The sequence below is a fragment of the Canis lupus genome, chromosome 9 (genome assembly GCF_003254725.2).
Source record: "Canis lupus dingo isolate Sandy chromosome 9, ASM325472v2, whole genome shotgun sequence".
NCBI classification, from domain to species: Eukaryota; Metazoa; Chordata; class Mammalia; order Carnivora; family Canidae; genus Canis; species Canis lupus.
This window is the reverse complement of record NC_064251.1, coordinates 50,691,923-50,709,428: the sequence shown is the minus strand read 5'-3', so window position 1 is coordinate 50,709,428 and position 17,506 is coordinate 50,691,923. Positions and strand designations below refer to the sequence as shown.

Below are 17,506 nucleotides of genomic sequence, written 5' to 3'. Positions count from 1 at the left end.
CAAGCTGAAGGGAGGTCATGCCAAAGGCCAAGTAGTGGCCCCTTCAGTATCTCGTAAACCCAGCAGGTGCACCCAGGCTGCCCTGTCACTTCCAGCTCAGAAGCACCCAAATCTCTTGCCAAGAACAAAAGACTACTAAAAAAATACAGTCTGAGCTCATGAACCAGTAATCTGAGTGAATCACCAGGTAAAAAAACGACCATCTGCTTGCAAATGAGGACCTCCCCACTAAGACTCACACAGCCCTAGTGTGGGGTTCCGAGCACACAGTTCATTTTATTTTTTTATTTGACAGAAAGTGTGCACAAGCAGGGGGAGTGGCAGGAAGAGGGAGAGGGAGAAGCAGACTCCCAGCTGAGCAGGGAGCCCTACACAGGACTCGATCCCAAGACTCTGAGATCATGACCTGAGCCAAAGGCAGATGCTCCTATGGTTCATTTTAAAGAAAGATCAAAAAAAAATTTTTTTAACAAATAAAATAAAATAATAAAATAAAATAAAAAAGAAAGAAAGATCGCTGTGACAAAGCAAGGTGGTGACCCCTAGAGTGGACAACAAAGAGATGTGGATGCTAAAATCCATTAAGCAAACAGAATCCAGGCAATCCCCACAGTCCATATGACAAGACCACGGCAGCAGCTCCACCGCAGAGACCATCACCGTCTCACAGGCCAGCACGTCACCATGCAGATATCCCATCCCACAACATGCTTTCTAAATGTGTGGTTTGATCACTCCTACTAGAGAGTGAGAGGGCAAGAGTGTCAACCCCTTGCCAACAGTGGGCTCTAGCCAACCCCGTGGACTCTTACCAGCCCAGTAAGCTGCCCTGGTGGCCCCTCCAGCCCTGCCCGCTTTGGGCAGCTCAGCCCCCCGCCACACAGTGTGAGTTGCAGTCAGTGTCAGCCTGGTTTCCAGGACTCCTCAGACAGTAAAATAACTACCATTTGGCTACATAGCAACAAGTCTGCAAACAGCCAGTGCCTTTGAGTACTTTCCCAGGTGGTTGTTTCAACATTGTCCTTGGAAGATAACAAAAAGTAATACCCTCCCATTATCCCCTGAAACCAAGGCCTAGAAACCTTTAAGTTTCTAAGGTCATGGGCCAAAATCAAAGCAGGAATGCAGCAGCCCCTGTACAGCATCTCCTCTGCAAAACAAATGGCACTTCAGGTCACTCCTTTAAACTTTTTTACAAATTTGTTACAACTTTCACCCAAAATGACATCACAAGGTATTACAGCTAAGCAGGTTCTACTTTTTTATTTATTTGTTTTTTTAAGTAAGTTAAGCTCTAGGCCCAAGGTGGGTCTTGCACTCACGACCCAGAATCAAGAGTCGCATGCTGTACTGACCAAGCCAGCCAGGCACCTCGGGTTCTACTCTTTCTTTCAGACGCTTTATTTTTTAAAGATTTTATTTATTTATTCATGAGAAACACAGAGAGAGGCAGAGACACAGGCAGAGGGAGAAGCAGGCTCCGTGCAGGGAGCCCAAATCGGGACTCGACCCCGGATCCCAGGATCACGCCCTAAGCCAAAGCCAAAGGCAGACGCTCAACCACTGAGCAGGCGTCCCTTGCAGACACTTTTAAATGAACAACCTTCAGCAGAAAATAATTAAACCACTGTCAGGAAAACAACAGTCACCCCAAAGAAGGATGGGGGAAAACCAAGTACAAGGCAGCCCCCAGCTCTTGGCTGTAGCAAGCAGAGCCAAAAGCTGGAGGAGCCTTAATGTATTACCACACGCCACCACCAGGCCTGGCCAAGGGGAGCTCTCCCAAGCCTCCCCATCTACTATAAGTGGCAGACAGTGACCCGGGGAATACTGCGGGGGACACATGGGGAGTCCCAAGAGGCAAAAACAAAACATGAAGGCAGCCTCAGAGCATCTGCCAGCTTTCAATTCCTACACAGAAGGAAAAAAAAAAAAAAAAAAAAAACGTTGTTTCATTTAGCTACTTAAATGACAATTGTACAGGTAAAACATTGAAGCCACTTTCAGGATCATACCCCCACACACGGATTCACCATTAAAGTTGCAGATTGAAAGAACCACATCTAATTAACTGGAAACCAACCTGGAAAGACACAGGGAGATGTGGAACCAAAGAAGAAACAAAGAACAGGCCCCTGGATCAGGAGAGGAACATGGGGGTGAGAATCTAAACTATCCACCAAATTCCCCTCCCCACCTTTCTGCTCTCCTGAAAACCAAGACCGTGTACCCAACATCGCGAGTGGGCCATCCAGGCTGTGACCCCACACCAATGACCTACATGCAATCACATCAGCTGAGCCAAGGTGAGTCTTCTAGGATGTGAATCAGGATCTCCCAAATTCATAAATTTAAAGAGACCAATGTACAGAATGGAAGACTTCTCGTTTAGCAAAACTGAATGGAAACCAGATCTCCTAAACTCCGTGTTTGACGAGGGCACTGCTGCAGTGGGAGAGTAACCAAATGACTGATGAGCAACGTGCAATCCAGTCTTACTTAGACCCTCAGACAGTGTCTACTCTCCTTCAGCTCCCACTCACGTTCTATTCTATAAATACCCACCCTTAATAATTTCAACACTGGAAGGCCTGTTTTAATATGAATTTCTGAATTAATTATCTGATGACTCGGCAAGTATTACACAGAGATCTGGTACTGGAAATAAAATTAGACCAACGCAGAGATGCACAATTCCAAATAACTGACAAAACCCACACTGAACGCCACAGCTAAATGCAACCAGATAAACATGCATTTGTTTTGCTAAAGAAATTGGAAAGCAAGCAACAAGAGGGTTTTTATTAAAAAGTATTTGTGGGGATCCCTGGGTGGCGCAGCGGTTTGGCGCCTGCCTTTGGCCCAGGGCGCGATCCTGGAGACCCAGGATCGAATCCCACGTCGGGCTCCCGGTGCGTGGAGCCTGCTTCTCTCTCTGCCCCCCTCTCTCTCTCTCTCTCTGTGACTATCATAAATAAATTTAAAAAATTAAAAAAAAAAAAGTATTTGTGCTTATACAGCATTCATTACCAGAACCTTAGTCATTTCCATACATGAAATCTTAAAATACACAGGAGTGAAACCTTGCACATATGCCCCAGAAGCCATGCCCAAGAATAATACACTGTGCTTCCGAGCTAAGAACTGGAGCTCTGCCAGCGCCCATGCGTGGTGAACGGGCCTCTGATGAAATACTACACAGCGGTGGAAAAGCAGGAGGTCTGGATGCAGCTAGAAACTAAGATATCGTGTAAGCAAGCAGTGTCTGAAGAAGACATCGCTAGGAAAGGTGCAAGAACACATAAGACTCCATGACTCGGGTGAGGCACACGTAGGTGGTGAACTGCCAAGAAAAGCCAGCTAACAGGAGACAGGCGGCCCAGGTGAGACAAAGGCGCGGAGGTCCTGGCTCAGGGGCTTTCCCTTAGGCGGACTGCTAGACCCTGAACGGCCGCTCCAATGATTCATCTTTGCATCTTCCCCTAAAGTTTTCTGCACAGTTATCAACTCCCTGCTTTATCCCAGGCACGGAAATTCAGGGGTGGGGCAATGCTCCCCCGTGGTCCCCCCCACCATACTCCACAGAAACCCAAGGCATTTCTGCTCAGCTAGAGACAACTTGCAAAGCTGAGCACTGGAAAGGCAAGGACAACACACTCCTTGCATGCTCCACAGCCAGCTTCAAACACAGCGGCACACAGAAGGCTGCGACTGCAGGCGGTGTGTCCTTGTGACCGTGGCCAGGCCACCCGGTCCACCCTGCTCTTCCCCGAAGGGCGCGCTCTCCACTTCGGAGTCGCTCTACCAACAGGGACATTCTCACCCGAGTAAAGGCCATTTTAAAACCGGCTTCAAATGAGGTAGAAGACACAGGATGAGCTCTTGGGTAGGAACCCAAAACAAAAGCACCAGACACTCATCAAGCCACTAACGAGAATCACTCGGTCTGTAAGATTCTGGCAGCTGGAAATAGGAGCGCCTTAATCCACTAAGCATATTAGGGCCTAACAAACTGGATTCAGTAACAAGGTTACCTAGTTCTTCAAAACGGAAATGAACTGAAGCTAAGGATGCTCATTAGGCACGATCCGTGTAAAACCCAGTTTCTCGTTGGGGAATTCCGCGCGTGAGGTTCTGCGCGCGACCAGAGCCCGGCGCGACCAGGCTCTGCCCCCGCACCCGAGCAGCACCCGAGCAGCACCCGAGCAGCAGCACCCGAGCAGCAGCACCCGAGCAGCAGCACCCGGCCGGCCCCGCCCCCGCCCCCGCCCCCCACCCCGGGCGGCGACCCAGCGGCCGCACCGACGCGCGCCCTGCCGCACCTGCCGGCGGACCCCCGCCCGCGCCCGGGCCGCTCCCGAGGCTCCCCGCGCACAAAGGCGGCCCCGGGGGGCCCGGACCCCCGCCCCGCCCCGCCCCGACCCACCTATGCCGTAGGCCTTGGCGCAGATCCACTGCAGGTTGGCCGCGATCTTGGCGCGGGCCGAGTCGTAGCGGTCCAGGGGCACGATGTCCACGGCGCCGTCGGGCGCGGCCTCCATCCTCCTCCAGCCCTCCCCGGCCGCGCAGCCGCCCGCGTCCACCATCTGCACACAAAAAGGCCGCTGCAGCGCGGGCGGCGCCCGGCCTCCGCCAACAAAGGCGCCGCGCCCCTCGCCGCGCCGGGCCCGCGAGCCCCGCCGCCCCCCGGAGGCCGCCCCCGCCCCCGCCCCCGCCCCGGCCTCACCTCACAGCCGCCGCCGCCGCCGCCACCGCCGCGGGTGCTGCTGCTGCATGCTGCGGGGCCGCGCCGGGAGGCCGGGGCGCCGGGAGGCCCGGAGGCCCGGAGGCCGGGGAGGCGGCGAGGCGAGGGGCGCGGGCCGGGGCGGGGGGCGCGTGCGCGGGCCGGGGCGGGGGCGGGGGCGAGGGCGGCGGGGGCGGCGGGGGCGGCGGTGTCGGCGGCGGCCTCCGAGGAGGCGGCCAACCGGCGGGAGCGCGCGCGACGCCGAGGCCCTGCGCACGCGCGGTGGGTGCCGCGCGCCGCCCCGCCCCCCGGCCCGCGCTCGCCCCGCCCCTCGCCGCACGCGCAGTGGGAGCAGCCCGCGGCCCCGCCCCCGGCCCGCGCTCGCCCCGCCCCTCGCCGCACGCGCAGTGGGAGCAGCCCGCGGCCCCGCCCCCGGCCCGCGCTCGCCCCGCCCCTCGCCGCACGCGCACTGAGCCAGCTCGAGGCCCCGCCCGTCTCCGCGGGCGCCCGGAGCGGGGTCGCGCGGCGCTGGTGGGCGCGGGCGGGCAGTCCCCGGTGGGTCCCGCAGCAGCCCTTTGTCTAGGCCGCGTTTCCTCCGCCCCAGAGGCCCCAGCCGCCGCCCGACGGGCCGACTGCCGTCTCGGGAGGGCGACAGCCCTGCACCCCAGCAGCGCGGCCCCGGAGGCCCCCCCCGCGGAGAGCGCCGCTGTGGCCAGGGCCTCCCCGCCCACCATCGCGGGGCCGGGACCCCGGGGACGCCGGGAACCCCGAGCCCGCCGGAGGCGAGGGATGAGGGCGTCCTCCCGAGTGGGGGTCCCGGCGGGGAAGGCCGCCGCGCTGAGCCACAGCGAGGACCCCTCAGTCTGCACAAGCACCCGCCGAGAGCCGGGTCCGGGGCCCCCGGCAGGGCCCGCAGGGGCAGCCCAGGGCACAGGCGCCGGGGCATCGAGGCCTGTGTGGGGAGTGAGGGCGGGCAGGGGCGTCAGGGGAGGGCCACCTGGGGCAGGGGCAGCCCCGGGCGTGGGGCCTGCGTGGGGCCTGCGGAGAGCGAGAGCAGGCTGGGGCGTCCGGGAAGGCCACAGCGGGCACAGAAGCCCAGACATGGCAGTGCCGGCCGTAGTCCCAGGGAGGCCACCGAGTCCAGAGCCCGGGAGGGAGAGACACCGTTAGGAAAGGGTTTGCGGGGTTGGGGCGGTGGCAGGTCAGCACAGGAAGCTCTGACCTCTTCTCTGAAACGGGGAGCCATAGGGGGACTTGGAGCACGGTGAGGGGAGGGGGTGAGTAATCCTGCCAAGGTCAAGGAACAGGTGATGGTGGGCAGGACAGGGAGACCATGCCTTGGCAGGGGGTGTGGACTGGAGGGTAAGGAACAGGGGTCAAGAGTAACTCCAAGGGTTTCAGTATTGATTCTGTATCCTGCTACCTTGATGGTCACATTAGTAGTTCCAACCATGTTTCAGTTGATCCCTAAGGATTTCCCATATATAAGATGGTGACAACTGTGAACACAAAGACTCGTCCCTCTTTTCAATCTGGATATCAGTTTACTTCTTCCTCGTAGTTGAAGTCCCTGGCCACAGCCTCCAGTACTCCCTTGAGTAGATGTCCTTGTCTTGTTCCCATTCAGGAGAAAAGCATCCAGCCTCTCATTACCCAGTACTAGGTTAAATGTGGGTTTTCCGTGCTTCTCAGGTTGAGGAAGTGCCCCTCTACTATTTTGCTGAGTGTTTCATCAGGAAAGCGGGCTAAAAAAAAAAAAAAAAAAAAAAAAGGAAAGTGGGCTAGGTTTTCTCCAATGCCTATGATTATCAAGATGATTGTGTAAGCTCTTTTTATTAGTTCAATTAACATGGTATCAACTGATGTTCAGATATTGAACCAGCCTTTCATTCCTGAGATAAATGCCATCTGGTCATAGTATATAATTTTTTTTCTCAAATGTGGCAAATTGTTTAGAGGGGGGGTTTGGGTTTTGTTTTGTTTTGTTAGCATTACTGAAATGTAGTTGACCTCTAACAGTGCAAGCTGAAGGTGTACAACGTGATGATTTGGTACCTGTATAGTATATAGTACATGTAATACTTATATGTAGGTATATTTTGGGAAATGATAAGCATGTTCAGGGAAGTTAACATCCATTACCTCACCTGGTTACTTTGGTATGTGCATGTGTGTTGGCAACCTTTAACATTCACTCCCAGCAACCTTTGAGGATACAATACACTATTGAGGAGCCAGCATGCTGTACATTACATCCCCAGAACTTACTCACCTTAAAACTGTAACTTTGTACCTTTAACAAAAACCTTCCCATTTCCCCCACCTCCCATCCCCTGCCGACCATGGATCCACTCTCTCTTTGAGTTTGGTTTTTGGATTCTACATCTATGTAAGATCACACACTGTTTGTCTTTCTCTGTGTGCTTTATTTCGCATAGTGTAACACCCTGGAGTTTCACTCATGTGGTCCCAAATGACAGGATTTCCTTTTTTATGGCTGTATTCATACATTTCATTCAATATGTGAGATAGATATGTATGTATAAATAGATTATTACCTTGCCTTCACCCTCTCACCCTCATCCAATGATGCACTCAGGGCACTCAGGTTGTTTGCATGTCTTAGCTGTTGTGCATAATGCTGTAATGAGCATGGGGGATGCCGGTGTCTCTCTGACATAGTGATTTTATGTCCTTCCATTATATACCCAGAAGTGAAAGTGCTGGGTCATGTGATAGTTCTGTTTTTAATTTTTTGAGGAACCTCCATACTCCCTTCCAGAGTGGGAGGGTTCCCATTTCTCCACGTTCTTGCCAACACGGGTTTCTGGCATTTTTGGTTGTAGCCATTCTGGCAGGTGTAGGGTGGTATCTCATCGTGGTTTTGGTTTGCAATTCCCTGATGATGAGGGATGTCAAGCACCTGTCCATGTACGTGTTGGCCACTGCTATGTCCTCTTTGGAAAAATGTCTGTTGAGATCCTTTGCCAATTTTTAAAATGGATTATTTGTTTGGGGAGTGCTTCCCTTCTTCAATTTTGTTTGGAAGAGTTTGAGAAAGATCTATGTTGATTCTTAAAATGTTTGGTAGAATTCACCCCTAAAACCATCTGGTCCTGAGCTTTTCTTTGTGAGGAGATTTTTGATGACTTATTCGATCTCCTTAGCCAATATTGATATATTCAGATTTCCCCTTCATGATTCAGGTTTGGTAGGCTGTACGTTTCCAGGAATACATCCATTTCTTCTAAGTTATCCAGGTTGACATATAATTATCCATACTCATCTCATGATCCTTTGTATTTCTGCAGTGTCTCTTCTAAATGTCTCCTCTTTCACCATACCTTTGATGATTTAAGTCCTTTTTTTCTTGGTTAGTCTTACAAAAGATCTGTCAATTGTGTTTATCATTTTAAAACACCAGATCCTAGCTTCCATGATTTTTTTTCCTATTGTTTTTCTAGACCCTATTTCATTTCTTTCTGCTGTAGTCACCTTCATTATTTTCTTCCTTCTGCTAATGTTGGGCTTATTCTGTTCTTCTATTTCCCTGAGGCATGAAGTTAGGGTGTTTATTGGAGATCTTTCTTTTTCTTAATGTAGGCATTCGTCTCTATAAACTTCCCTTTTAGAACAGCTCTTGCTCCATCCCATAAATTTTGGTACATTGTGTTTTGTCTCAAGATACCCTGATTTGGGGATCACTGGGTGGCTCAGCGGTTTAGCACCTGCCTTTGGCCTGGGGTGTGATCTTGGAGTCCGGGGATCAAGTCCCACATTGGGCTCCTGCATGGAGCCTACTTCTCCCTCTGCCTGTGTCTCCACCTCTCTCTCTCTCTCTCTCTCTCTCTCTCTCATAAATACATAAAATCTTAAAAGAAAAAAAAAGATACCCTGATTTCTTGATTTTTTTGATTTCTTCTTTGACCAATCAGTTGTTCAGATGTGGTTTTTCATTTCAACGTATTTGTAAATTTTCTGGTTGTCCTCCCTTTTTTTTTAAAGACTTATTTCTTTATTTCAGGGGGATGGAGGGCAGAGGGAAAGAGAATCTCAAGCAGATTCCACTGAGGATCCCTGGATGGCTCAGCGGTTTAGCGCTGCCTGGAGTCCCAGGATCAAGTCCCACATCAGCCTCCCTGCATGAGAGCCTGCTTCTCCCTCTGCCTGTGTCTCTGCCTCTCTCTCTCTGTCTCTCATGAATAAATGAATAAAATCTTAAAAAAATAAAATAAAATCCTAAAAAAAAAAAGATTTTACACTGAGCACAGAGCCTGACATGGGACTTGATCTCATGACGCCTAAATCACAGTCTGGGCCACCCCAGGTGCCCCGTCCTCCTGTTACTGATTTCTAGTTTTGTATCATGGTGACCAGAAAAGACATGTGATAGGATTTCAATCTCTTCAGTTTGTTAAGACTTGCTTTGTGACCCAGCATACGATCTGTCCTGGAGAGTGCACTGTGTACACTGGAGAACTGTGTTCTGCTGCTGCAGCAGCTGGATGGAGTGTTCTGTCTATGTCTGTCAGGTCCATTTGGTACACTGCGTTGTCCAGATGCAGTTTCCTCACCGACTCTCTCTCTGGGCACTCTATCCAATGCCGAAGGTGGGGTATTAAAGTTCCCTCCGATGATTTTATGTCTATTCTTCCCTTCACTTCTGTTAAAATTTTTTCCAAACATTCAGGTGCTCCCGTGTTGGGTGCTATGTGTTTACAACCATTGTATCTTCGTGGTTAATTGACCCCTTTATCACCACATACTGACCTTCTTTGTCTCTTATGACCAGTTTTGACCAACAGTTCCTCTTATCTGATAGAAGCACAGCCACTCCTGCTGTCATCAGGTGTCTGTGCAGGGCATGTCTCTGCATCCGTTTGCTTTCAGCCCACGTGTATCCTTAGAACCGAAGTGAATCACTTATAGGCAGTATACTGTTGGGTCTTGTTTTACGATCCATTCAGCTGGGGTATGTCCCTCAATTGGAAAACTTAACCCATTGACATTTATAGTATCTGCTGATAGGTAAGGACTCAGAATTGCCACTTTGTTCATTGTTCTGTATTATTTTGTTCTTTTATTCCCCTCTTGCTGTTTGTTTTGTGGCTCATTTTTTTGCAGGGTTTACTTTAACTCCTTTCTTTCTCCTTTATGTAGATGTAAGAGTCTGTTTTTCTTTTTTAAAGATTTTATTTACCTATTCACAAGACACAAAGAGAGAGGCAGAGACAGGAGAAGCAGGCTCCATGCAAGGAACCCGATGCGGGACTTGACCCCAGGACCCCAGGATCATGCCCTGGGCCGAAGGCAGACGCTCAACTGCTGAGTCACCCAGGCATCCCTGTTTTTCTTTTAAGTAGCTCTACATCCATTGTGGGGCTTGAACTCACAATCCTGAGAGTCAGCGTCACGTGCTGCACCAACTGAGCCAGCCAGAGCCCCTACAACAGTCTATGTTAAGGTGACAACAGCTTACCTTCAGTCAACTGCAAAAGCTCTACATTGTCACTTCTTCCCATTTTATGCTGCTGACATCACACTTTACCTCTTTCCGTATCATGTGTCCGTCTACAAATTATTGTAGCTGTTGTTTTAACAGTGCTGCTTCAACTTCTAAGCGTCACACTGGAGGTGGTGGTGATTTACATGCCCATTATGGTGTTCAGGTATTCTGAATTTGACTATATATCTACCTTTACCAGTGAGGTTTACACTTGTATTTGTCTTTATATTGTCACTTAGCATCCTTTCTTTTTTAAGATTTTATTTATTTGTTCATGAGAGACACACAGAGAGAGGCAGAGACACAAGGAGAGGGAGAAGCAGGCTCCCTGCAGGGAGCCCAATGCAGGACTCGATCCCAGGACCCCGGGATCACACCCTGAACTGAAGGCAGACGCCCAACCATTGAGCCACTCAGGCATCCCTCTATGTTCAGTTTTGACTTCATAAAATCCAGCATATTTCAGTTTTCCTATAACATCAACAGGGAATACGTGTCACTGCCCAATTTGAGGTGTGCTGGGTCCCCAATGGCCATCAACTGAGCCCACGAGCAGGACAGTCGGGCAGGCAGTCCCTTAGTGGTGGGGCCCACGGAGCTTGTCAGCACATTTCCTTCTAGGATCCCAAAAGGAAGATTGTATTATAAAAGAAAAAAAAGTATTTTTGCCAGGACAAAACAGGCCAACGTCCTGTCTTTTAAAAAAAAAAAATTGAGAATAGGTGAAACTGAAACAGAACCCCGGGAGGGCGCATTAGGGGACATGGGGCAGGGGCGGATGGATGCTGGCAGAGAGAAATATCCTGGGAGCCTGATGACAGCGGCACAGCCCAGCTCACTGACTCTGGGCTCATCACAGACAGGGCACCAGTGTCCAGTCTGCAACCGAACCATCCCCCCTGTGCCAACTCCAGAGCCTTGACCATCGCTTTGATGGGATTGCTGAGCAAGGCGGCCACTCAGTGAGGACCTGTCACCCAGCCCTCCAGGGAGGGGAGACCACCTAGCCCACTCAGGGCTCCTGCCTGCCTGTGGGGCACACAAGGAAACCCCAGCCCATCACCTGCTGCCTCCCCATTTGCTCCTAGACGCACCCCAAGGTCAGGTCAGACTGGTTTACCCAACAGCTGACAGGCCATGTTGTGTCCCCTGGACTCCTCGCCGGTGACGCAGTGCAGTGGGCTGAACAAGCCCCCCCCAGGGGACCACGACCTGCGCCCTAGAACCTGTGGATGTGCCACATGACCCGGAAGAGGGACCGGGCAGACAGCACTGGGTTAGGGACCTGGAGATGGGGGACTGTCCTGGATTTCCCGGATGGGCCTGGTCCCAGGTGGGTTCCTCTGCAGGCTGGTGCATGTCCCCGCTCCCCCCGCCCTGAAGTCCCCAGTCAGGAACTAACCCTGCCTGAGGTGAAGGTGAAGGTGTGGGGATGTGGGAGGTGGCGGGGTGGCGGGGTGGAGCCAGGGAGCGGGACCCCAGAGGCTGCGGCATCCCTCCCGCCCTGTGAGGACACAGCAAGGTCGCATCTGAGAACCGGGAGTGGCCTCACTGGACATCAACTCTGCGGGCACCGGGACCCTGGACCTCCAGCCTCTGGAGCCACGGCTGAGGGCCTGTCAGAGGTCCAGGGGTCCGTTACCACCGCCGGAGCCCACTGGGGCCCGTTGTCATAAAAGGGACACAGAAGGGTCAGAGTCAGAGGGAGAAACCATGAGGACGGGGAAGCAAGGAAGCCACCGTTCCTGCAGCCCCCAGGAGGGACCAGCCCGCCACACCGCGACTAGCCCATGTGGAGGCCCCTGCTGCACCACTCAGCCCAGAAAGAGGACTACGTGTTGGTGGCAGTTTGTCCCAGCAGCCTCCGGACACCCATCCAGCAGGGAACCCACTTCCCACTTCCCCCAAAACACTCAGGACGGTGCAGCTGCCCAGCCCCAGAAGGGACACACATCCGGGCACACTGTCCGCCCCAGGGACCCCTGCCCGGCCCAGAGGGCCGCTGCTCAGGTTGCAACCCTGGCCCCGAGGTCACTGACCAGGGCTCTTCCCATCAGACACAGACACGGGTGACAGATGATGTGCACGTGTGTGATGTGCTCTCATGGGGGCCCAGGCTAGCCGTCATTCCCAGCCGTGATGTGATAAGGGTAAATACTGGGCCTTTGTCCCTGGTCCCTGGCACACAGCTCCAAGAACCCTCGAGTTTAGGGGTGATAGGAGTGGGGAGCGCCTAGAGAGCAGGGGGCTGGGGCTGGGCCCCAGCACAGGTCGGGGGAGGACACAGAGCCCAGCACCATAGCCCATGGCACTGTCCATCACGCCAACAGGCAGGGCCACCTGGAAAGTCCCTGACTGACAGCGTCCAGGGAGCTGCTGGGCTGCTGAGCTCATCCGCATGACAGGAGGGTAGCACGCCCCACGTGCTCGGGCCCCTCCCAGTCCTCATCCTGTCGCTTCCTCTCATACCCGCTAAGCGGGAGATTAGGTAAATGAAGTGTTTTTTCAGAGTTTTGTTCTAGCAAAGTGAGCTGGGGGTGCTGTGGGACCCTCCTCATTTGTTGCCAAGTTGGACAGAGCACAGGGACCCTGGAGACCTGGCTCTTGTAGCTGGTGTCTGAAGGGGCCAGTCCTGTGGGGAACTCTGGGCGTCTGAACCTAACTGAACCGAATCATGGGACACCCCGCCACCGTCTGAGAGCTGGAGGCCACATTGTTGGGGAAACAATCCGCATATTTGGTGTCAGAAGTGTTTGAGTGAAAACAGAAGGACAGGAGCGGGTGGCTGGCTCGGTCAGTGGCAAGTGCAATTCTGAGTCTCAGGGGACGTGAGCTCAAGCCCCACCATGGGGTAGAGGTTACTTAAGAATAATAAAAATCTGGGCAAGCCCGGGTGGCTCAGCGGTTTGGCGCCACCTTCGGCCCAGGGCCTGATCCTGGAGTCCCAGGATAGAGTCCGTCAGGCCCCCTGCGTGGAGCCTGCTTCTCCCTCTGCCTGTGTCTCTGCCTCTCTCTTAATCTCTCTCTCTCTGTGTGTGTCTCTCATGAATAAAGTCTTTAAAAAAAAAAAAAGAATAAAAATCTTTAAAGAACCCAGATAGACTGTACACAGGCAAGCTCTAACCCCACGCTGGGAGGGGGAATCCAGAACATCCACCCTCGCTAGCTCATGACACAAGCATGACCTTTCCCAAATCAAGGACCCAGCATCATGGCTGACCGTTCCTAAGTCAGACCTGCCACCCACCAACCACAGCACCCTGACCTCCAGCCTGATGCCCCCTCCCACCTGGCTGGGGCAGTTCGGTCTCCCAGCCTTCCCTTCATCACCGCTCCCCCGAAGGTAAGACACTAATTCAATTTGAACTTAATTGAATTCATTAAAATTGAATTTCCCCCTTGGGAAAGAAACCCAAGGGATTTGTGGGCAGGCCACGTTGTGAGAAGTCTCTGCCTCCCTCCCCTGGGGTCGATGGCATCCCAAGACAGGGAGGGTGTCAAGGGGGTGCGAGGGCGAGAAGGGGCTGCCTGTGCTGGGCAGGCGTCTGCTGACCTGTGCTCTGCGGCTGCACGGCTGGCTGGGAGCTTGCCACGGCTTGTCCCTCCGGGTGGGACACACGGTCAGTCCTCACTGCTCCTCCATTGTGCTGTGTGTTTCCTCTGAGGATGCAGCACACAGGAGGGACCCCATGACCCAGGAGTCCTGGGGGGATGGCTTGCAGGTCAGCGACCTTGAATTTGGCTTATATTGATCACGGCTTCCCCCCAGCCCTGCCCATCCTGGCTGGCCGTGCAGCTGGCACCCAGCACACCGGGTGCAAGCACTCCCCTGTCCTTCCTGGGAGCAAGGGCCCCGCCTGACATCACTCGATGAGAAAGTACGTTTTAAGGCCACAAACTTCATCTGCGCCATTTCAGAAACGCAAATTACACACGTCCTGGGGCTTTGTAAAGGAATCCCTTGCCCCTCTTGCCATGGGGGCCTGGTCCCACACATGGCTCTTAGTTCTTTCTTGCCAGAAACAAAATTCATAACGAGAATTGCCTCTGGGGTCACCCAAGGGCAGGGAAACCAAAGGCTGCAAGAGGTCACGTGTTTGTCACGGGACAGCACCTGGCGAGTGGAGTTGCCTACACAGCCACTCTCCAATCCCCCAAACCTGTGCTCTGTGGCTGCACGGCCGGCTGGGAGCTTGCCACAGTTTGTGGCAAGACAGCTTCATGCAAGGGCACCCAGTTCGTGCTCCAGGCTGGCAGAGCGTAGGGCAGACAGGACAGGAGGTTCCCGGGGCCGCTGGGATGACAGCACAAACTGGTCCACGTCTGTTCTCTCCACTTCTGGGACTCAAGTCCGAGGCCGGTGCCCCCTGAACCCAAAGGGAGAATCTCTTCTAGCCTCTCCCAGTGGCTGGTGGCCAGCGGCCACCCTCAGCTTGCTGAAGCACAGCCCAAAGCTCTGCACCCCTCTGTGTAGCCTCCTCACCGCCCCTATGGATTGAGGCCACCCAGTGACCTCAGCTAACCCCATCACCTCTGTGAAAGCCCTGTCTCCTAACGCAGGTGCGTCTGAGGTGCTAGGGGTGAGGGCTCAACACAGCTTCTCTAAAGGACACACTGCACCCCTAACGGTGCCTGAGGTGGGAGGAGTCTCAGAGCAGGTAACATGGGCACATCCCTGACACCTCTGTCCCTCACCCTTGACCTCAGGCTTCTGAGTGTTTCCCCAGGCTTGTGTCCCCACATCCAAGCTCCTGTGCCCTGGCTTTTCACCCATCACGCATCTGGAACCCACTGCATGCCAGAGGTGTGACGTCACACACACTGTGCCCTGGAGCAGATGGCCATTCCTTCCCACCCACAAGAAATGATGGTCTGCTCCTCGTCCCCCATCAGGGGGCCATCTGCTCTTTCCCTGAGCCCACGCAGGCTCCTACACATTTCCCAGAGTACCTCTTGGACCGCCAGGCACTCCCAGCAGCCGACCACCCCATGCTGCTCCTCCAAGGTGCTGGCCACTACTCCTCCAAGGTGCTGGCCACATGGTGGATGGCTGTGGGCCAGGGAGCCCCACACCAGTCCTGTTTCCAGCCACGTGGTGGGAGGGTCAGGGCTGGCCCTTTCTGAAACACATGACCTGGGGCATGCCCTTTCCTGATGACCCCCAAATGTTCACAAGTGACTTGGGCAGAGTTGCTCACCAGGCAGGCTCCCTTCTGCGTGACCTCCAAAATCCTGGAGCCAAATGCTGCTGAGGAGTATGCACGCCAGGGAACCTAGCCCGGCTGGTCGAGCACACACCGTCCACTTCCATGGGCCCACACTGGACTTAATGTAGCTGCTCAGTTCCCAGAGAGAGTGTGCGGTGAGGGCCACTCCGGGGACAATCCAGTAGCATGGGGACCCCAGACCCTTCATTATCTGCTCCCGCTCAGGAAGGATGGCAGATCACAATGGGGCCAACAGGGAGCGGGCCCACGTGCCGACCTGCAGCACCCACGCCCCTGGTCTGAGCAAAGCAAGGAGACTGGGTTCCCACACAAGCTTCAAAGGCGACTCCTCTCAGGCTGGTTTCCACCCAAAGCTTTGAGGAGACATTGCTCAGGGAGTGCACATATTGGTACACATCAGGTGCCAGCACCTTCCACAGCCCCCCACCAGGGAGTCACAAGGAGCACCTCCAGCACTCGAGACTGCAAGGGGGGTGGGGTACCCAGGAGGGGTGCAGGGAGGCACAGGTGTGCCCGGCGGATGGAGGGAAACCCACTGCACTCATGCACTTCTTGCATTGGGCCCCTTGGCTTGGCTGCCCTGCGCCTGGGACATCCAAAAATGTGCAGTGCCTTATCCACTCTGTGCCCGCGCAGCTTTCCTCGGCCTGCCAGGCATCACATGGCTAAGGCCCCCTTGGCATCACCTGCCCCTGGAGACCAGCTCTGCCTGGATCCCACTGCTGTTCACATTCTTAGTTCTTGTGGAATCATCTGGAACGTGGTGACCAAGACTGTGGAGAGAAGGCTGTGCTTTGCAGAACCCAGAACGTTATCAAGACCCGGCGCCCCTCTGGAGAGCCCCAGGGTTTAGGTCACGATCCCCATTGGCTCTGGTCTGCTGTCCTGAGTGCGCAGCCAGTGAGGGCAGAGTGACAACTCATAGGTGTGGGAACCAACGGCCGTGCCTGAGAGTCTAGATGGACGTTTTATTCAAATTACAGCTTTATTTTTCAAATTCCTTTTCAAACCAGGCAAGTGATTAGGAGATATTTTCTCCAAATTCCAGTGCAGACAGTAAAGCAGGTATTATAAGATATTCATCATAGAGGGAGAAAGAGTCCACCCAGCAGCAAGCAGACTCTCACCAGCACCATAGCACGGCCGACCAGGGACAGGATGGGGACGTTAACAGGTCGGCCACCACTCCCCTTGGACAGAAACCTGCGCCACCAGCCATTCCCTGGACCACAGGCCTCCCCTCAGCCACTTCCCACCCACCAAGCCGTGCCTAAGACCATGTGAGGCTCCCGTGAAGATGGAAAGGCCACTCCACTGAGCCAGCCCTGGGTCTGCACAAAACACCTCAATACCCCGCAGACGTGCTAGTGACATGCCATGATGTCCTGTGGGTGAATGGGGCAGGCCCTGGACGCCAGCTTCAGCGCAGGTCCTAATCAATCCCAAGGGGTGCAGCCGTCCACACATACCCCCAAAGGACCACCGCCCGGGGGGTCCACAGCACAGGGCCCCTAGCAGGGAGGGAAACCTCATGGGAGCCAGAGCCCCCAGCCACCCAGGAGATGGCACCAAATGCCCAGCTGCCACCCGACCTGAAACCACCTACAATAAGCAACACAGGAATTGTGCCTGGAGGGGGGCTGGTCATCCAGCTGTGAAGGGTACAAGATTTCTTTAGCCAGAACTCAGGCCAGGGCTGTTCTGGTGGTCGGAGGACACACTCTAAGCCAAGTACTGATGCACTTTCCACACTAAAGAATCTCCCTGACAGTGGATGGAAAAGGTGCACCTGCTGAGCCTGACGCCCCAGTGAAGCTGCCACAGGTCAGTTCCTGACCAGGAACCTGGCTTCTCTGGGGAGTCTGAGAAACACAGTGTTTCATGCTGGGCTGCAAGCATCAGGGGCACAGAGAGCTGGGCCCCCAGCCAGCCCCTAGCTGTTACTGGAGCAGTTCCACAAGGCAGAGCAGCAAAGAAAAACAAGGACACAAAGTCTAAGAACCATTTGCAGGTGGCTATTCTAAAGACACGACACTACGGACGCCTGAG

At 54.0% G+C, this 17,506-nt stretch overlaps 1 protein-coding gene across 7 annotated transcripts in view; it reads right to left on the bottom strand.

Annotated features, from left to right (window-relative positions):
* Window positions 1-4,863, bottom strand: part of CAMSAP1 (calmodulin regulated spectrin associated protein 1) — a 63,778-nt gene extending 58,915 nt beyond the window's left edge. For 2 of the 7 annotated variants that reach the window (XM_049114354.1, XM_049114355.1), the window contains exons 1-2: window positions 4,727-4,859; window positions 4,427-4,586 (exon numbers count right to left, since the gene is read on the bottom strand). In XM_049114354.1, coding sequence (XP_048970311.1) covers window positions 4,427-4,586 — 160 coding nt within the window. In that variant the 5' untranslated portion in view covers window positions 4,727-4,859. Of the gene's footprint in view, window positions 1-4,034; window positions 4,154-4,426; window positions 4,617-4,726 lie in introns of those variants that run through there. The other 5 variants (XM_049114357.1, XM_049114358.1, XM_049114359.1 and 2 more) reach the window with 4 other exon arrangements.
* Window positions 4,864-17,506: the final 12,643 nt, after the last annotated feature.